General features: G+C 42.5%; 1 protein-coding gene across 1 annotated transcript in view; it reads left to right on the top strand.

Moving 5' to 3' along the window:
* The window catches only part of KIAA2012 (KIAA2012 ortholog), a 123,478-nt gene that overhangs the window by 61,422 nt on the left and 49,234 nt on the right, over positions 1-12,822 (top strand). Inside the window, exons 12-13 of the mRNA XM_042783675.1 lie at positions 11,427-11,488; positions 12,345-12,353. Of these exons, the coding sequence (XP_042639609.1) occupies positions 11,427-11,488; positions 12,345-12,353 (71 nt within the window). The remainder of the gene's footprint in view (positions 1-11,426; positions 11,489-12,344; positions 12,354-12,822) is intronic.

The following is a 12,822-nucleotide window of genomic DNA, read 5'->3' as shown; positions in this document are numbered from 1 at the left end:
CATCAAGTCAATTCCAACTCACAGCAACCCCTTTTGGGTTTCTGAGGCAGTAAATCTTCACGGAAGTAGATTGTCCAGTCTTCCTTCTGTGGAGTGGTTGGTGGATTTGAACCACCAATCTTCTGGTTACCAGTCAAATGCCTTAGGCACTATGCCACCAGAGCTCCCCCTAAACCTCCAGAAACACTTTCTCCCCAAATATAACAATAAGTAGGAGAAAGTATTCACCTCTCGGAGCGCCTGCGAAGGGTGGTGTCTTCATGAGTTACTCATGGGAAGCCTGCATGCTGTGGTCTGAGTATAAATGTTAGAGGAGAGGAAAAATCGTTAGAACCAGGTGTTTGTGCTTTGCTGGTCCAGGAAAAAGAAGGTGCAGGGATGTCTTGTGGGTTCTGCAGGTTGTGTAGTGCACATTTCACATTATAATGAAATTAATTTAACATTTAGGTGCCCCTTAGAGGTGTACAAAGGAGTTCTGGGGACAGAATGGGTAAGTACTCGGCTGCTAACCATAGGTCCATAGTTTTACGGGAGAAAGATGGGGCAGTCTGCTTCTGTACAGATTTACAGCCTTGGAAACCCTACAGGGCAGTTCCACTCTGTCTTATAGGGTTGCTATGAGTCAGAATTGGCTCGACAGCAACAAGTAGACTTGTGCACAGCTGAGTCTGCACAGTCACATGCTAGGAAACTACCCAGAAAAGGCTCTTAGGCCAGTATTCCAAGTGGCGATCTGAGGCCATTTCTGCCTCTTCCAAGCTTTTCACATTTTGTTCCTCCCATGGAGATATACGCAAGAACTGGGAGTGTAGGTTGGCTTTGGAGCCCATCCCCCACACACAGCCATCGCTGCTTCTGCATCAGACCGGGGGAATGGATGATTATGCAGAGCCTTTTTCTCCCGCCTAAAAATAGTTTTTGATTAATAGGGAAATGTGTGTGGTCTTCCTCGCTGCTTATTTTGGGGCAGGCAGCAATGACTCCTGGATGAGAGACCTGCTGTACTAACAGGAAGCAATGCCACAGATCAGGGGCTCAAGCCAAGCTGAGTGCAGGGAATGGTTTCCGCCAGAGTTTGCAAAACTAGGAGAAAAGACACAATCACATGCTGGCCAATCTCAAAATCTGTAAGCGGAGAAATACCTAAGGCGGCCCGCGTTACCCCTCCTGCTACCCTTCTGAATAGACCACAGTATGAAGAGTTTTAGGGTCACTTCTCCTCATTCTCACTCATTGGTTGGAATTTGGCCAAGACAGCTCTTAAATAGGTGGCCTTCAGTGAAAGAGGGTGTCCTGATGGCACAATGCTTAACAGCTCAACCATTAACCAAAAGGTCATTGGTTCAAACCCACCAGCCAGTCTGTAGGAGAAAAGACTTGACAATCAGCTCTTATAAAGATTATAGCCTATGAAACCTTATGGGGCAGTTCTACTCTGTTATATAAGGTCACTATGAGTCATTATGGACTCAATGGCAGTGGGTTATATATTTTTGATATGCCAAACAATGTGTAAGGGCTTTACATTCATCATTTCAGGTATGTAACCCTCATGAAAATGATGACAGTAAATCCTATTATTTTCATTTTTCATATAGGAGAATGTGTATCAGAGAGTTTAAGTAACTTGCTCAAGATCCCACAGCTAAGTGGTAAAGCTGGGATTTGAACTACCCAGGAACCTGCATTCTTACCACTATGGATGATTAATGGTGTTATCAATCTGAACAGGCACATTCCCATCTGACAATACCTCAGAGGTTACAAAGCCCCTGACTTAATGAAGACCAGTGCAATGACTTCGGTTGCACGTCCTCTCTCCAATTCCCCTTACTCAGCATCAGACACCGTTCTGCAGGTAACACTGAAAATAATCTGTGACTTTTCGAGTACTATGGGGCGAAGGAAGCAGTTCTGGTGGTGCAGTACCTAAGGCATTTGACCACTAACCAGAAGGCTGGTGGTTTGAACCCACCAGCCACTCCGTCAAAGAAAGACTGGGCAATCTACTTCCGTAAAGATTTACCACCTCGGAAACCCAATGGGGGTCACTATGAGTCAGAATTGACTCGATGGCAGTGTTTTTTGTTTTTTTTTTTTTAATGGGAAGAAGCTGAAAAAAATGTAGGAACAGTTTGAGAGAACCAAACTCTTGAGAGATTTTTAAGCAAGATAGGCCTGTTAACAGGGTAGCTCCCCAGACCAAAAATATTTTTCTTCATACAACCTAAAGTGTTACAATTTCACTATTCTACTATTAAAATCTCACCAAGGAAAGGTTCACTCTGGATTAAGAAGCATCCTCTTTTAAAATACTAACACTTCTGAGAAGTTCATCATCACTCACGGCTTAATGAAAATTTATTTTATTAGATGTTGTCCTCTTGCAATCTAGTCGAGAACAGCTGCTCTGAGGTACTAAGAATTTTGACAAAAGTGAACACCGCAATGGGTAATTTTGAGGTAAGGAGAATCTTAAGGATTGTAGCATGCTTGACTAGTTGGGTGCCCCAGAGGGCTGGATAAACAGAAGAGCATTAGCTATATGGGGAAGGATAAGGAGAAAAGCACAGACAGGGAGATGGAGGATGCCAAAGACAAACTTGGCCTATTTCAGAATTGCCTCACCGCAAGCTCTACATCCAGGAAGGGAAAGGAAAAACTTTATTCCTTCTCTCTATTCCTAGTAACTAAAAGACATCACTTTTTTATTTCCAAGCCTTTGAACATACTCTTTCCTCTGCCTGGAAGATGATTCTCCATCTCCTCCTATGCCCCCTGACTTTTACCCCCTTTGCCTGGTTAACTCTTACTCATCCTTCCCTCCAGGCAGCTTCTCTGCCCCACCTCCAACTGGGTGACAGGCCTCCTTACATTGTACTTGTCCTTACCCTGTCTCAAAGAGCTCTGATGGCATAGTGGTTAGCACCTTTAGCTGATAACCAAAAGGTTGGTGGTTCAAACCCACCAGCTGCTCTGTGGAGGGAAGACTGAGGCAATCTACTTCTGTAAAGATTTACAAACTTGGAAATTTTATGGGCAGTTCTACCCTGTCCCATAGGGTCACTATGAATTGGAATTGACTTAATGGCAATGTTTGTTTTTTGGTTTGGTTTACCCAATCTCTGCATGTCTCTCACAGTATTGCCTACTTCCTAGAATTTTCTCTTCATTAGAGTGCAAGTTCTTTAAGAGCAAGGACCCAATTGTCTCCCTAGTACGAGCTACAACAAGTCAGGCACAAATCTACATAAGTGTTTCCTAGGTAGTTGATGAATGAAAGAGTTCAACTATGACAGGAGTTAAATAGGCTTTTTTTTTTTAGGTTGACTAGGGATGTATTAAGGGGGAGCTCTGGTGGCATAGTGCCTAAGGCACTTGACTGCTAACCAGAAGGCTAGCGGTTCAAACCCACCAGCCACTCCTCGGAAGGAAGGCTGGACAATCTACTTCCGTAGTGATACTGCCTCGGCAACCCAAGTAGGGGTCGCTATGAGTCGGGTCCGACTCAATGGCACATAACAACAACAACAAGAATCTATTATGGATTGAATTGTGTCCCCCAAAATCATGTGTTGTAAATCCTAATCACTAGATCTGTGGTTATAATCCCATTTGGGAATAGGTTTTCTTTGTTAGGTTAAGTCATATCAATATAGGCTGTATTTTAAACTAATTACCTTTGAGATATAAAAAGAACAGACTAGGTATAGAGAAGCAAGCAGAGATGGGGGGATGATAGATGTCATGCCACAAAAAATCACCAAGAAGCCAAGGAATAGAAGTTGAAGACACAAGTACCTTCCCTCAGAACTGACAGAGAAAGCCTTCCACTAGAGCAAAGATGTCACTTTGAGGACTAAGATGTACCTGGCACAAGCCACTATCTTTTCAATAGCCTGATATGCATGTGAAAGCTGGACAATGAATAAGGAATACTGAAGAATTGATGCATTTGAATTATGCTGTTGATAAAGAATATTGAATATACCAGAGACTTCTAGAAGAATGCACAAATCTGTCTTGGAAGAAGTACAGCCAGAATGTTCCTTAGAAGAGAGAACGCCCAGACTTCACCTCTCATGCTTTCATCATGTTATCAGGAGGGACCAGTCCTGGCAGAAGGACATCATGATAGGTAAGGTAGAAGGTCAGCAAAAAAGGGGAAGCCCCTCAGTGAGATGGACTGACCCCGTGGCTGCAACAATGGGCACTCAAGCATAGCAGTGATTGTGAGGATGGGGCATTGTTGTACACAGGATTGCTATATGTCAAAAACAACTTGATGGTATCTAACAACAACAGTGAAGCCCTGATTTCTGACTTCTAACCTCCTAAACTGTGAGAAAATAAATTTCTTTTCATTAAAGCCACTCACTTGTAGTATTTCTCTTATAGAAAACCAAACCAAACTCACTGCCATTGAGTTAGATCCGACTCATAGCGACCCCTCCTTGGGTTTCACTATGGAAGTAGATTGCCCGACCTTCCTTCTGAGGAGTGGCTGGTGGGTTTGAACTGCCAGCCTTCTGGTTAGCAGTCAAATGCCTTAGGCACAACACCAATAGAAGCAGTAGATAATTAAGACAGGCTCCTAATCACCACATACAACATAGTTTCTGAAGGAAAATGCATTCCAACAGGACTGCCTACATAAGCATAGACTACCTCTTTCAGGGCTTAATAGAATAGAGGGACCTGTTATAGAATAGAGGTTCCCTTGATTTGCTCAATGATCCTGACAAAAAAAAAATTGTACAGTTTTATGTTTAACATTTCCTATTTGTTTTTAAGAAAATACATAGAACACACTACTTTGAATATACCAGACACCCCCTGGAATTAAGCTCAAAGAGCACTTCAAAACATATGTTCCTTGGGATCACGTACAGAAGTTTCTATCCTTAGAAGGGAGGATGGCAAGATTTTGTTTCACATACTTTGACATGTTATCAGAAGGGAACAGTCCCTGGAGAAGGACATCATGCTCAGTAAAGTAGAGGGTCAGCAAAAAAGGGTAAGACCTTCAATGAGATGGATTAACATGGTGACTACAACAGTGAGCTCAAACGTAGCAGCAATTGTGAGGATGGCGCAGGACTAAGCAGTGTTGTGTTCTGCTGTACAAAGGGCTGGTACAAGTAGGAACCGACTTAACAGCACCTAACACCAACAACAGAGGTTTCATAACTTTTTGCTTTCGTTTTGGTCCTTTGGTTTTAATGAGTATTTTTAGATAAACATGATAGGATTCTGGAAAATTATGCAGATGGTTGACCCTACGTATGTGTAGGTTTCAACTATCTGCAAATTACCTCAAAAGTCAAAGACACGTAGAACTTCTCATGTTACAAAGCCATGAAGTCAAACCACAGACATTGTGAGGTTGGGAGACAGAAAACAGTCATAAGCTAGTGAGTGAGCCTCGCCAACCTCCCTGCACCCCTATCTCAGTAGTGTGGTCTGTGATCTATAGACCTTGTACCATCTATAATAGCTCTTGTGAAGCTGTTTCTTAAAAAGAACAATATTGTTTCTTTATATTTTCAGTTGTCCTTAAAAAATAAAAAGCCTGTATCGGTGGGACTAGTGATGGAAGTAACCGAAAAAACCAAACCTGCTGCTATGGAGTCGATTCTGACTCAGTGACTCTATAGGCCAGAGTAGAATTGCCCTAGGGTTTCCAAGGCTATAAATCTTTACAGAAGCAGACTGCCCATCTTTCTCCTGCAGAGCAGTTGGTGGGTTCAAATGCCAACCTTTTAGTTAGCAGTCCAATGCTTTAACCACAGTGATGGAAGTAAGAGAAAGGGAAATGGTTTAACAAAGTGATGATTCTCTGCCAAAAAGTTTTATAAATCAATCTAATCCTTTATTTATAGACTCACTCTAAGAGTCTGAAAAACTGCATTTTTTTAATTGCATTTTAATTTTCAGGGGTATGATATACACTAGGGGTATTCACAAATCTAAGGATTCTTGAAGTTCTCAGGATATATTCCCCCAAATGGCCAGGATCTGCTGTTCATTTCATGAATGAAACACACAAGAAAACAGGGTCTCACTCAAGCAGGGAAGTAGTGTTAGCACAATCCGTTTTAGGCTGGTATACATTTAAAAGAGGCCCTGGTAGCACAGTGGTTAAAGCACTCTGCTACTAACCAAAAGGTTGGTGTTTGAACCCACCAGCTGCTCCATTGGAGAAAGACGTGGCAGTCTGCTTCATACAGATTTACAGCCTTGGAAACCCTACAGGGCAGTTCACTCTGCTCCATAGGGTCACCATGAGTTTGCATTTGGGTATACCTTTTAAGATATAGATGCAAGTGTGTGTGTATGTATGTGTATCAGTTATATTTCTCAACCTATAATAAAGGTTAGAATATTAATTTTCTTCTGTCAGATTGATAAACAAATTATAACTTTTACTAACCAGTAATCCATAAATACTGTTTGCAATTTCATTACTCTTCAGAAAGACCAAAAAGAAGCATGAGGTTTTTCTTAAGGATACTTTTTTCCTTTTAGTTTCTCTCTCTTCTTTCACACATCTCCCTGTAGCCTCAGGGTTTTCATTTGCTATTGTCTTAGGAGCTCTGGTAGCATAGTGGTAAAGCACTTGACTGCTAACCAGAAGGCTGGCGGTTCAAACCCACCAGCCACTCCTCAGAAGGAAGGTTGGGCAATCCTACTTCCGCAGTGATACTGCCTCGGAAACCCAAGGAGGGGGTCGCATGAGTCAGGGCCAACTCGACGGCACATGACAACAACAACAACATATTCCCTACAACTCCTCATTTGAAAATCACTCTAGATACCAATATCAGAACAAGTCCAACAGAAAGAACCAGTGAGTCGGTTTTACAAAGCACATAGAGATTGCTCATTCATCCATTCATTCAACAAACACTAATTGACCATCTACTGTGCTGGGCACTAGGAATACAGTTGAGAGACAAAGGCCATGATTTAAATAAAACAATCCGCAGTGGTGGAATGTGCTGAGAGTTATGAATGAATAAAGGCTAATTCAGCTGAGAGGTCCCAGAAGACTTTTGGAAAGAAAAGACACTTAAACTGAGTTTCTAAAAGTATATGTAGGATCTAGCCAAGTGGAGAAGATGGAAGAATGCTCCAAGGGAAGGGATCATATGAAGGTGAGAGAACACAGCAGATGGTAGCATGGGAGAAATATAAGCAGCTCAGAATGACTAGATCTCTGGGTACACGTAGGAGAAAGAGTTGTTGTTGTTGCTATTAGGTGCTGTTGAGTCATCTACGACTCATAGTGACCCTATGTACAACAGAACGAAACACTGCCCAGTCCTGTGCCAGCCTCACAATCCCTGCTACACCTCAGCCCATCATTGCAGCCACTGTGTCAATCCATCTCTTTGAGGGCCTTCCCCTCTTTCACTGACCTTCCACTTTACCAAGCATGATATCCTTCTCCAGAGAATGGTCCCTTCTGACAACATGACCAAAGTAGGTGAGACGAAGTCTGGCCATTCTCGCTTTCAAGGAACATTCTGGCTGCACTTCTTCCAGGACAGATAAGTTAGTTCTTTTAGCAGTCCATTCTACTTTCAGTATTCTTCGCCAACACCACAACTCAAAAGTATCAAATTTCTTCGGTCTTCCTTATAGGAGGCAGAGTAGTCGGGAGAAAACAAAACAGTTGGTAAGGTAGGCAGGAGCCAGACCATAAGGGTCAGCAGCTGCAATTAAAGAATTTATCTCAAAGGCTGTGGGATGCTGCTTACATAGGGACTGACATAACCAGATTCTTATTTTAGAGAAATGACTGTCCAAGCTGAGAGTCAGTGACCAAGAACGATATTTTCCAGAGATATAAGACCACCACATCAATTGAATTTGTTGACCACTTTGTATGTAGCTCCACATTCAGTCTCTTTTTCTAATTCTCTTCTTCCACAAAGTCTTCCACCACGTGTATTTTCATTAATCCTATAAAGTATCTTGATTGGAGGGTTTCTCATGTAGTTGCTATCTTGTTGATACTCAGCTCAAATTTAAATTCCATCACCTAGCTTGCCTTACATTTTAGGCTTGGTAAATGGCCATGTAACTTTGAACCTCTCCATAAAATTTGTGAACTTTTGACACTGGTGTTCCCAAAGCTAAAGCCAGGCCCTTGAGACATATCTAGCCTTGGTCTAAGAAGATATAAGTCAAGGAAAAGGATTGTTATTCCAAATTAGAAGAAAACTATTGCCCTCACAGGTACTAGGAATTTCCATATTTAAACTCAGACTGACTCATATATTCTAGATCTGGCCACTTTGCTCCTTTAATAGAGCTTTTTGGAGTATACCTTTAGCCTGGAGACTTTCTTAGGTCTTGAGCAACTATTTGATACTCCTATCTTATCCTCCTCCTCATCTAAGAAAATTTGAAACAAAGATGTGGAGCATAAACAAGGTCTCAAGTCTTGCCCCAAGAAACTGATAATGGCAATACCAAGGTTGTCTTGGGTCTTAGACTCTTGTATTAAAAAAATAGACTTGAGATTTATTATAGCACAACAAACATACTATAGGTCATAGGCATTTTACGTCACATCCTATAAAATACGGTATTTTTAGATACCATTCTTAAGGAAAGGTCAGCAGGACTGTGTAAAGAGACCAGAATTATCCCTCCTTTTATGGGTAAGTTTATACTGGGAAGATTGTTTTTTTTAATAATCTGGAATCCACATTTGCATTTTCCATTTTTGACCAAAATCAGGAAGGTATAAGTCTGACTTTTAGGTCTCCTTCCACTGGTTTCTGCTGGGGACCAGCAAGCCCACGTGCAAAGCTGTAAGAAGGCAAAGGTACTTTCCAAGATTTGTTTGGCAATGGAAGCACCCCCTCCCCAGTGATGAGCCGTAACTGCAGGTTATGAGGGAAGCCCCATGACAAAGTATGCTCAAGCCTCAGAGACAGTATGTGTGGGAAAGAGCCTGAACATATGTGAAGCAGCTTCTGCCAGCACGTCCCACAGCACTGCCCTCAGAGCCACCAAATGTATGGCCACTTTGGATGGAGCCTGTGGGCTTTCCCAAACCCTGAAATGCGTCTGAGAAGGAGCCAGCTGGCCTGTCTTGCATGATAAGGGGACTCTTTGGTGTTGTCTCTGTTCTGACACCACCTGATGGGGCCCACCACAGGTTCCAAGAGAAATGAGAGTTCTGAAACTCCAGGAACAGCTATGACTGTCTCATTTTTACTTAAGGCAACAAACAAGAACAATTTGGAAATTCAACACCATCAACACATAATTAAATAGGAAGAAGGAAATTTTAAGGCATCATATCCCATGCAAGAATCAGATGCCCTTTCTTGCTTTTCAAGTTTTGAGTGTTTGGTGAAGGATTCCATGATTTGAAGAAAGCAGAAGAGGTTTGGGATGAGACCCCATCTAGGAAGGGTCATCTCTAAAACTGCTTGATTATCTGGTGGTAATGCTATCTGCTTGCTAAAAGCTTGCGGTTAGATTAATGCCAGCGTTTGAAAGTCTGTTGAGGCCTGATGGTGGGCAGCCAGGGAAGGAATGTGTTTTCTGTTTATCTCTTTAGTGGCAGAAATGTTCATCATGGAAAGACTCTGTGCTCCCAGTTCCAGACGTGCCTGGAAGCTGTGCAGTCTGTAGTCTGTGAATATGCACACCAGGTCCCGGATGATGAAAAAGAAGTGGGCCTTGTGTTCACAGCCAGTTGCTTGGGTTGGTCGATGGGTCAGTTTATTTGGCTTGATAACAGGGGTTATCACATTGTTCTGAGAGGAAGTTTTCCCACCCCCATTGCTATATCTCCCAGGAATGCAGTTGGAGTTGTGTCTCCTCCCTGACGGCTTGAACCTCAGTAAATTAGCAGGGTCTTGACCCAAGAGATGAAGAAGTCCTAAGCGATTTTTAGTCTCCTATCTAAAAATGTGTTTACATTTCTTGAACTCTGGCTGACTGATTCATTCCCCTGGTGTTGCAAGAACTTTCCTTATGCGTTAGAATTTATAAGTTTCATTTCTAAGAGACCCATGATTCCTTCCAAACCACAGTGAAGTGAACCTCATCACAACACAATTCTGCTGGACTGGATTTGTCCAAAGGGTGGATCATGGCCAAGCAGCTGTGATGTGGCAAGCTCAAGTGAGGCTAACAGAAGACAGTGTGATGTGGAGGGAAAAGTACAAGATGCCAAGTCAGAGCTGGGTTCTGGTCCTGGTCTTGTACTGTTTCAAGAAGTGGCCTTGAGCCAGTCACATGAAGCCACTCTTGAGGCCTCAGTTTCCCCAGCTGTCCTAAATAAGACATGTTTCCAACCTGTGTGTCAGCCATTTTCAAACAAGACAAAAGAAGACAGCTGGGAAACAGAAGGAAAAGGAAGGTAAGCCGATGAGGAATGAGTAAAGGCTTCAGGTCAAAGGACAAAGATGCAGAGTCACATGGCCACAGGTTCTTAAGAGAACTGCTCATGAGTATCAGGTACAGAAAGAACTCTGTGTTGGACCCTGGTCACACACAAGAGACCAAAATCCCTGTCAGTGGAGCCATGTTGAAAATAGAGCCAGTTCCAAGATATGCTTAGCTAAACATGTTCATCCACTAAACATTCCTTTATAAATATTAAATTTACTCTCTGGGGGAAGGGGGTGTGAGAAAAAAAGGAAAAGGAAAATAAACCCTGTCCTTTTGCAACATGAAGTTTTAGGGTTAGGCAGTCTGGGACTCAAATCTTCACTCAAAACCTCACTACAACCTTGGTTAAGTTACTTTACCTTTCACGCCTCAGCTTCTAAGCCTGAAGAGTGCAATGATAACGCCAACCAGACAGGAGAGTCATGCGAATGATATACCAACAACATGTCCATGTTGCTTCATGGTGGGGTGCCATGATTTCAGTCAGACGTACCCCACCCCACACCCCCTCACCTCCCTCCTCCCCACAGCCCCACCTTGGCTTTTGCGTTTGCTTGCTTCATGTTTGCCCTTCTGCTTTCCAAGGAAAAAGGGAAGCTTCTGATCTTTACATTTGGAAGGTCACAGAGACGTTTTCCTACTTCAGTGATATGCAATCATACAAAATTTATATTTCACAGCATCAGCAGATTTTTTTCATTAATATTTCCTTTTTAATTTCATCTTTATCTGAATTTCAGTGGCACAAAGAAGTCTATTTTGTTCTTTTAAAGAGCTACCAAAATAAAAATATATAAATTTGAATATTTAACATGGTGTTTAGACTGTGCCTAGGGAGTTTATGGGTGTTATTTGGTGAGTAAATACGAATCACCTAGGTGTATGTGTGTTTATAACCCTACACACATATAAACTAGGTGTGTGTGTGTCTGGTATATTTATAAAAATTCATGAGATCTGGATCTGACAACCCTGATCCTTTTTCTCTCTGATTTTCACCACAGCAAACACTGAATCCAGAACCAATCTTCACATGAATCTTTACGGAACCTCGTCAGCTAAGCAGGTACAGTGTTGACTCTGAGGGAGTATGAGACTGGGAGTCAGGACCGTCAGGACCATAGGGGTTTTGCCCCAGCTTGCTGTGTGACCCTGGGTGATACTCTTTACCTCTCTGGGCCTCATCTGCCTAATCTGTAAGATGAGACAGGTAGACTATTCAATCACACACAGACACAGACACACAAACACACACCCACAAACTCACTTTCCAGTCAATTCCAACTCATGGAGAACCATGTGTTATAAAGTAGAACGGCTCTGTAGGGTTCTTTGGCTTTAATCTGTACAGAAGCAGATCTCCAGGCCTTTCATTCACAGCACAGCTGGGTAACATTTAGGTTAGAAGCTGAGCACAAACCATTTGTGCCACCCAGGGACCTATATAATCCCAGAAGTTCCTTAACTCTTGGACCTGGACTGTCTTTTTTTTTTTTTTTTTTTGGTACCTGGACTGTCTGAACTCTTAACTTGGACTGTTCTGTCTGACTCTATATGTGCATGAATAAACTGGATAGGCCGTTCTCTGAATTCTGCCAAGTCAGAAAGTGAACAAGGAAATAACGAAAGTCATCATCCTTCACAGCTGGAGGCATGAAGACTTTATGCCACTGGGCCCACTTTCCCACTCCAATTTTCATTCCTAATGAGGGGAAGAAAACTTAGCAATCCAAAAAAGAAAAAGAAACCATGTAGAAAGGCGAAAAATGCTTTATCTGGATGAGTTAGGAATACCTGTCAGTGATTCAAGGGCATTTGTTCTCAAATATTTATTTATAAGTTTTTTCCTTCATTGGAAGCTTTGATGGGACTGTCTTCCCATTCTCTCTAGAGAGACAACACAGGGGATTCCTAGAGCTGAGAAACCCAGGGTCTGAGAGAACATGCGGTAGAAGCAGTGCACACAGCTCCAGGGGCTCTCCCTGCTGTAAGACAGCCTCCCAGCCCACTGATCTCCAATCTCCTGTATCTCCAGCTTCCTGCTCCAGCCTGGCTTTCTCCTCTTGCCTCACATTCATTAAAAAATAAAAATGGTTTTGTTTTCATCTGTGTGCCTGAACTGGGTTCTGAGGAAGAGACTAAACTCTCACTATTAGGACCAATGGTCTGGGTCCCACAGCCACTGAGGTACAACACAGCCAAACCACCCTTCCCTGCTACTGAGGAACCATAGAACTAACATTTGGGATTTTTTTTTTTTTTTTTTTTTAATGCCTACTTTGATCCATTGCTGTCAAACCAATTCCATCTCATGTTGTTGTTGTTGTTGTTATGTGCCGTCGAGTCAGCCCTGACTCATAGCGACCCCTCCTTGGGTTTCCGAGGCAGTATCACTACGGA

Source organism: Orycteropus afer, unplaced genomic scaffold, assembly GCF_000298275.1.
Source record: "Orycteropus afer afer isolate SDZICR_OR568_19922 unplaced genomic scaffold, OryAfe1.0 scaffold00002, whole genome shotgun sequence".
NCBI classification, from domain to species: Eukaryota; Metazoa; Chordata; class Mammalia; order Tubulidentata; family Orycteropodidae; genus Orycteropus; species Orycteropus afer.
The sequence above is the reverse complement of the archived record's forward strand: the minus strand, read 5'-3'. Positions and strand labels throughout refer to the sequence as shown.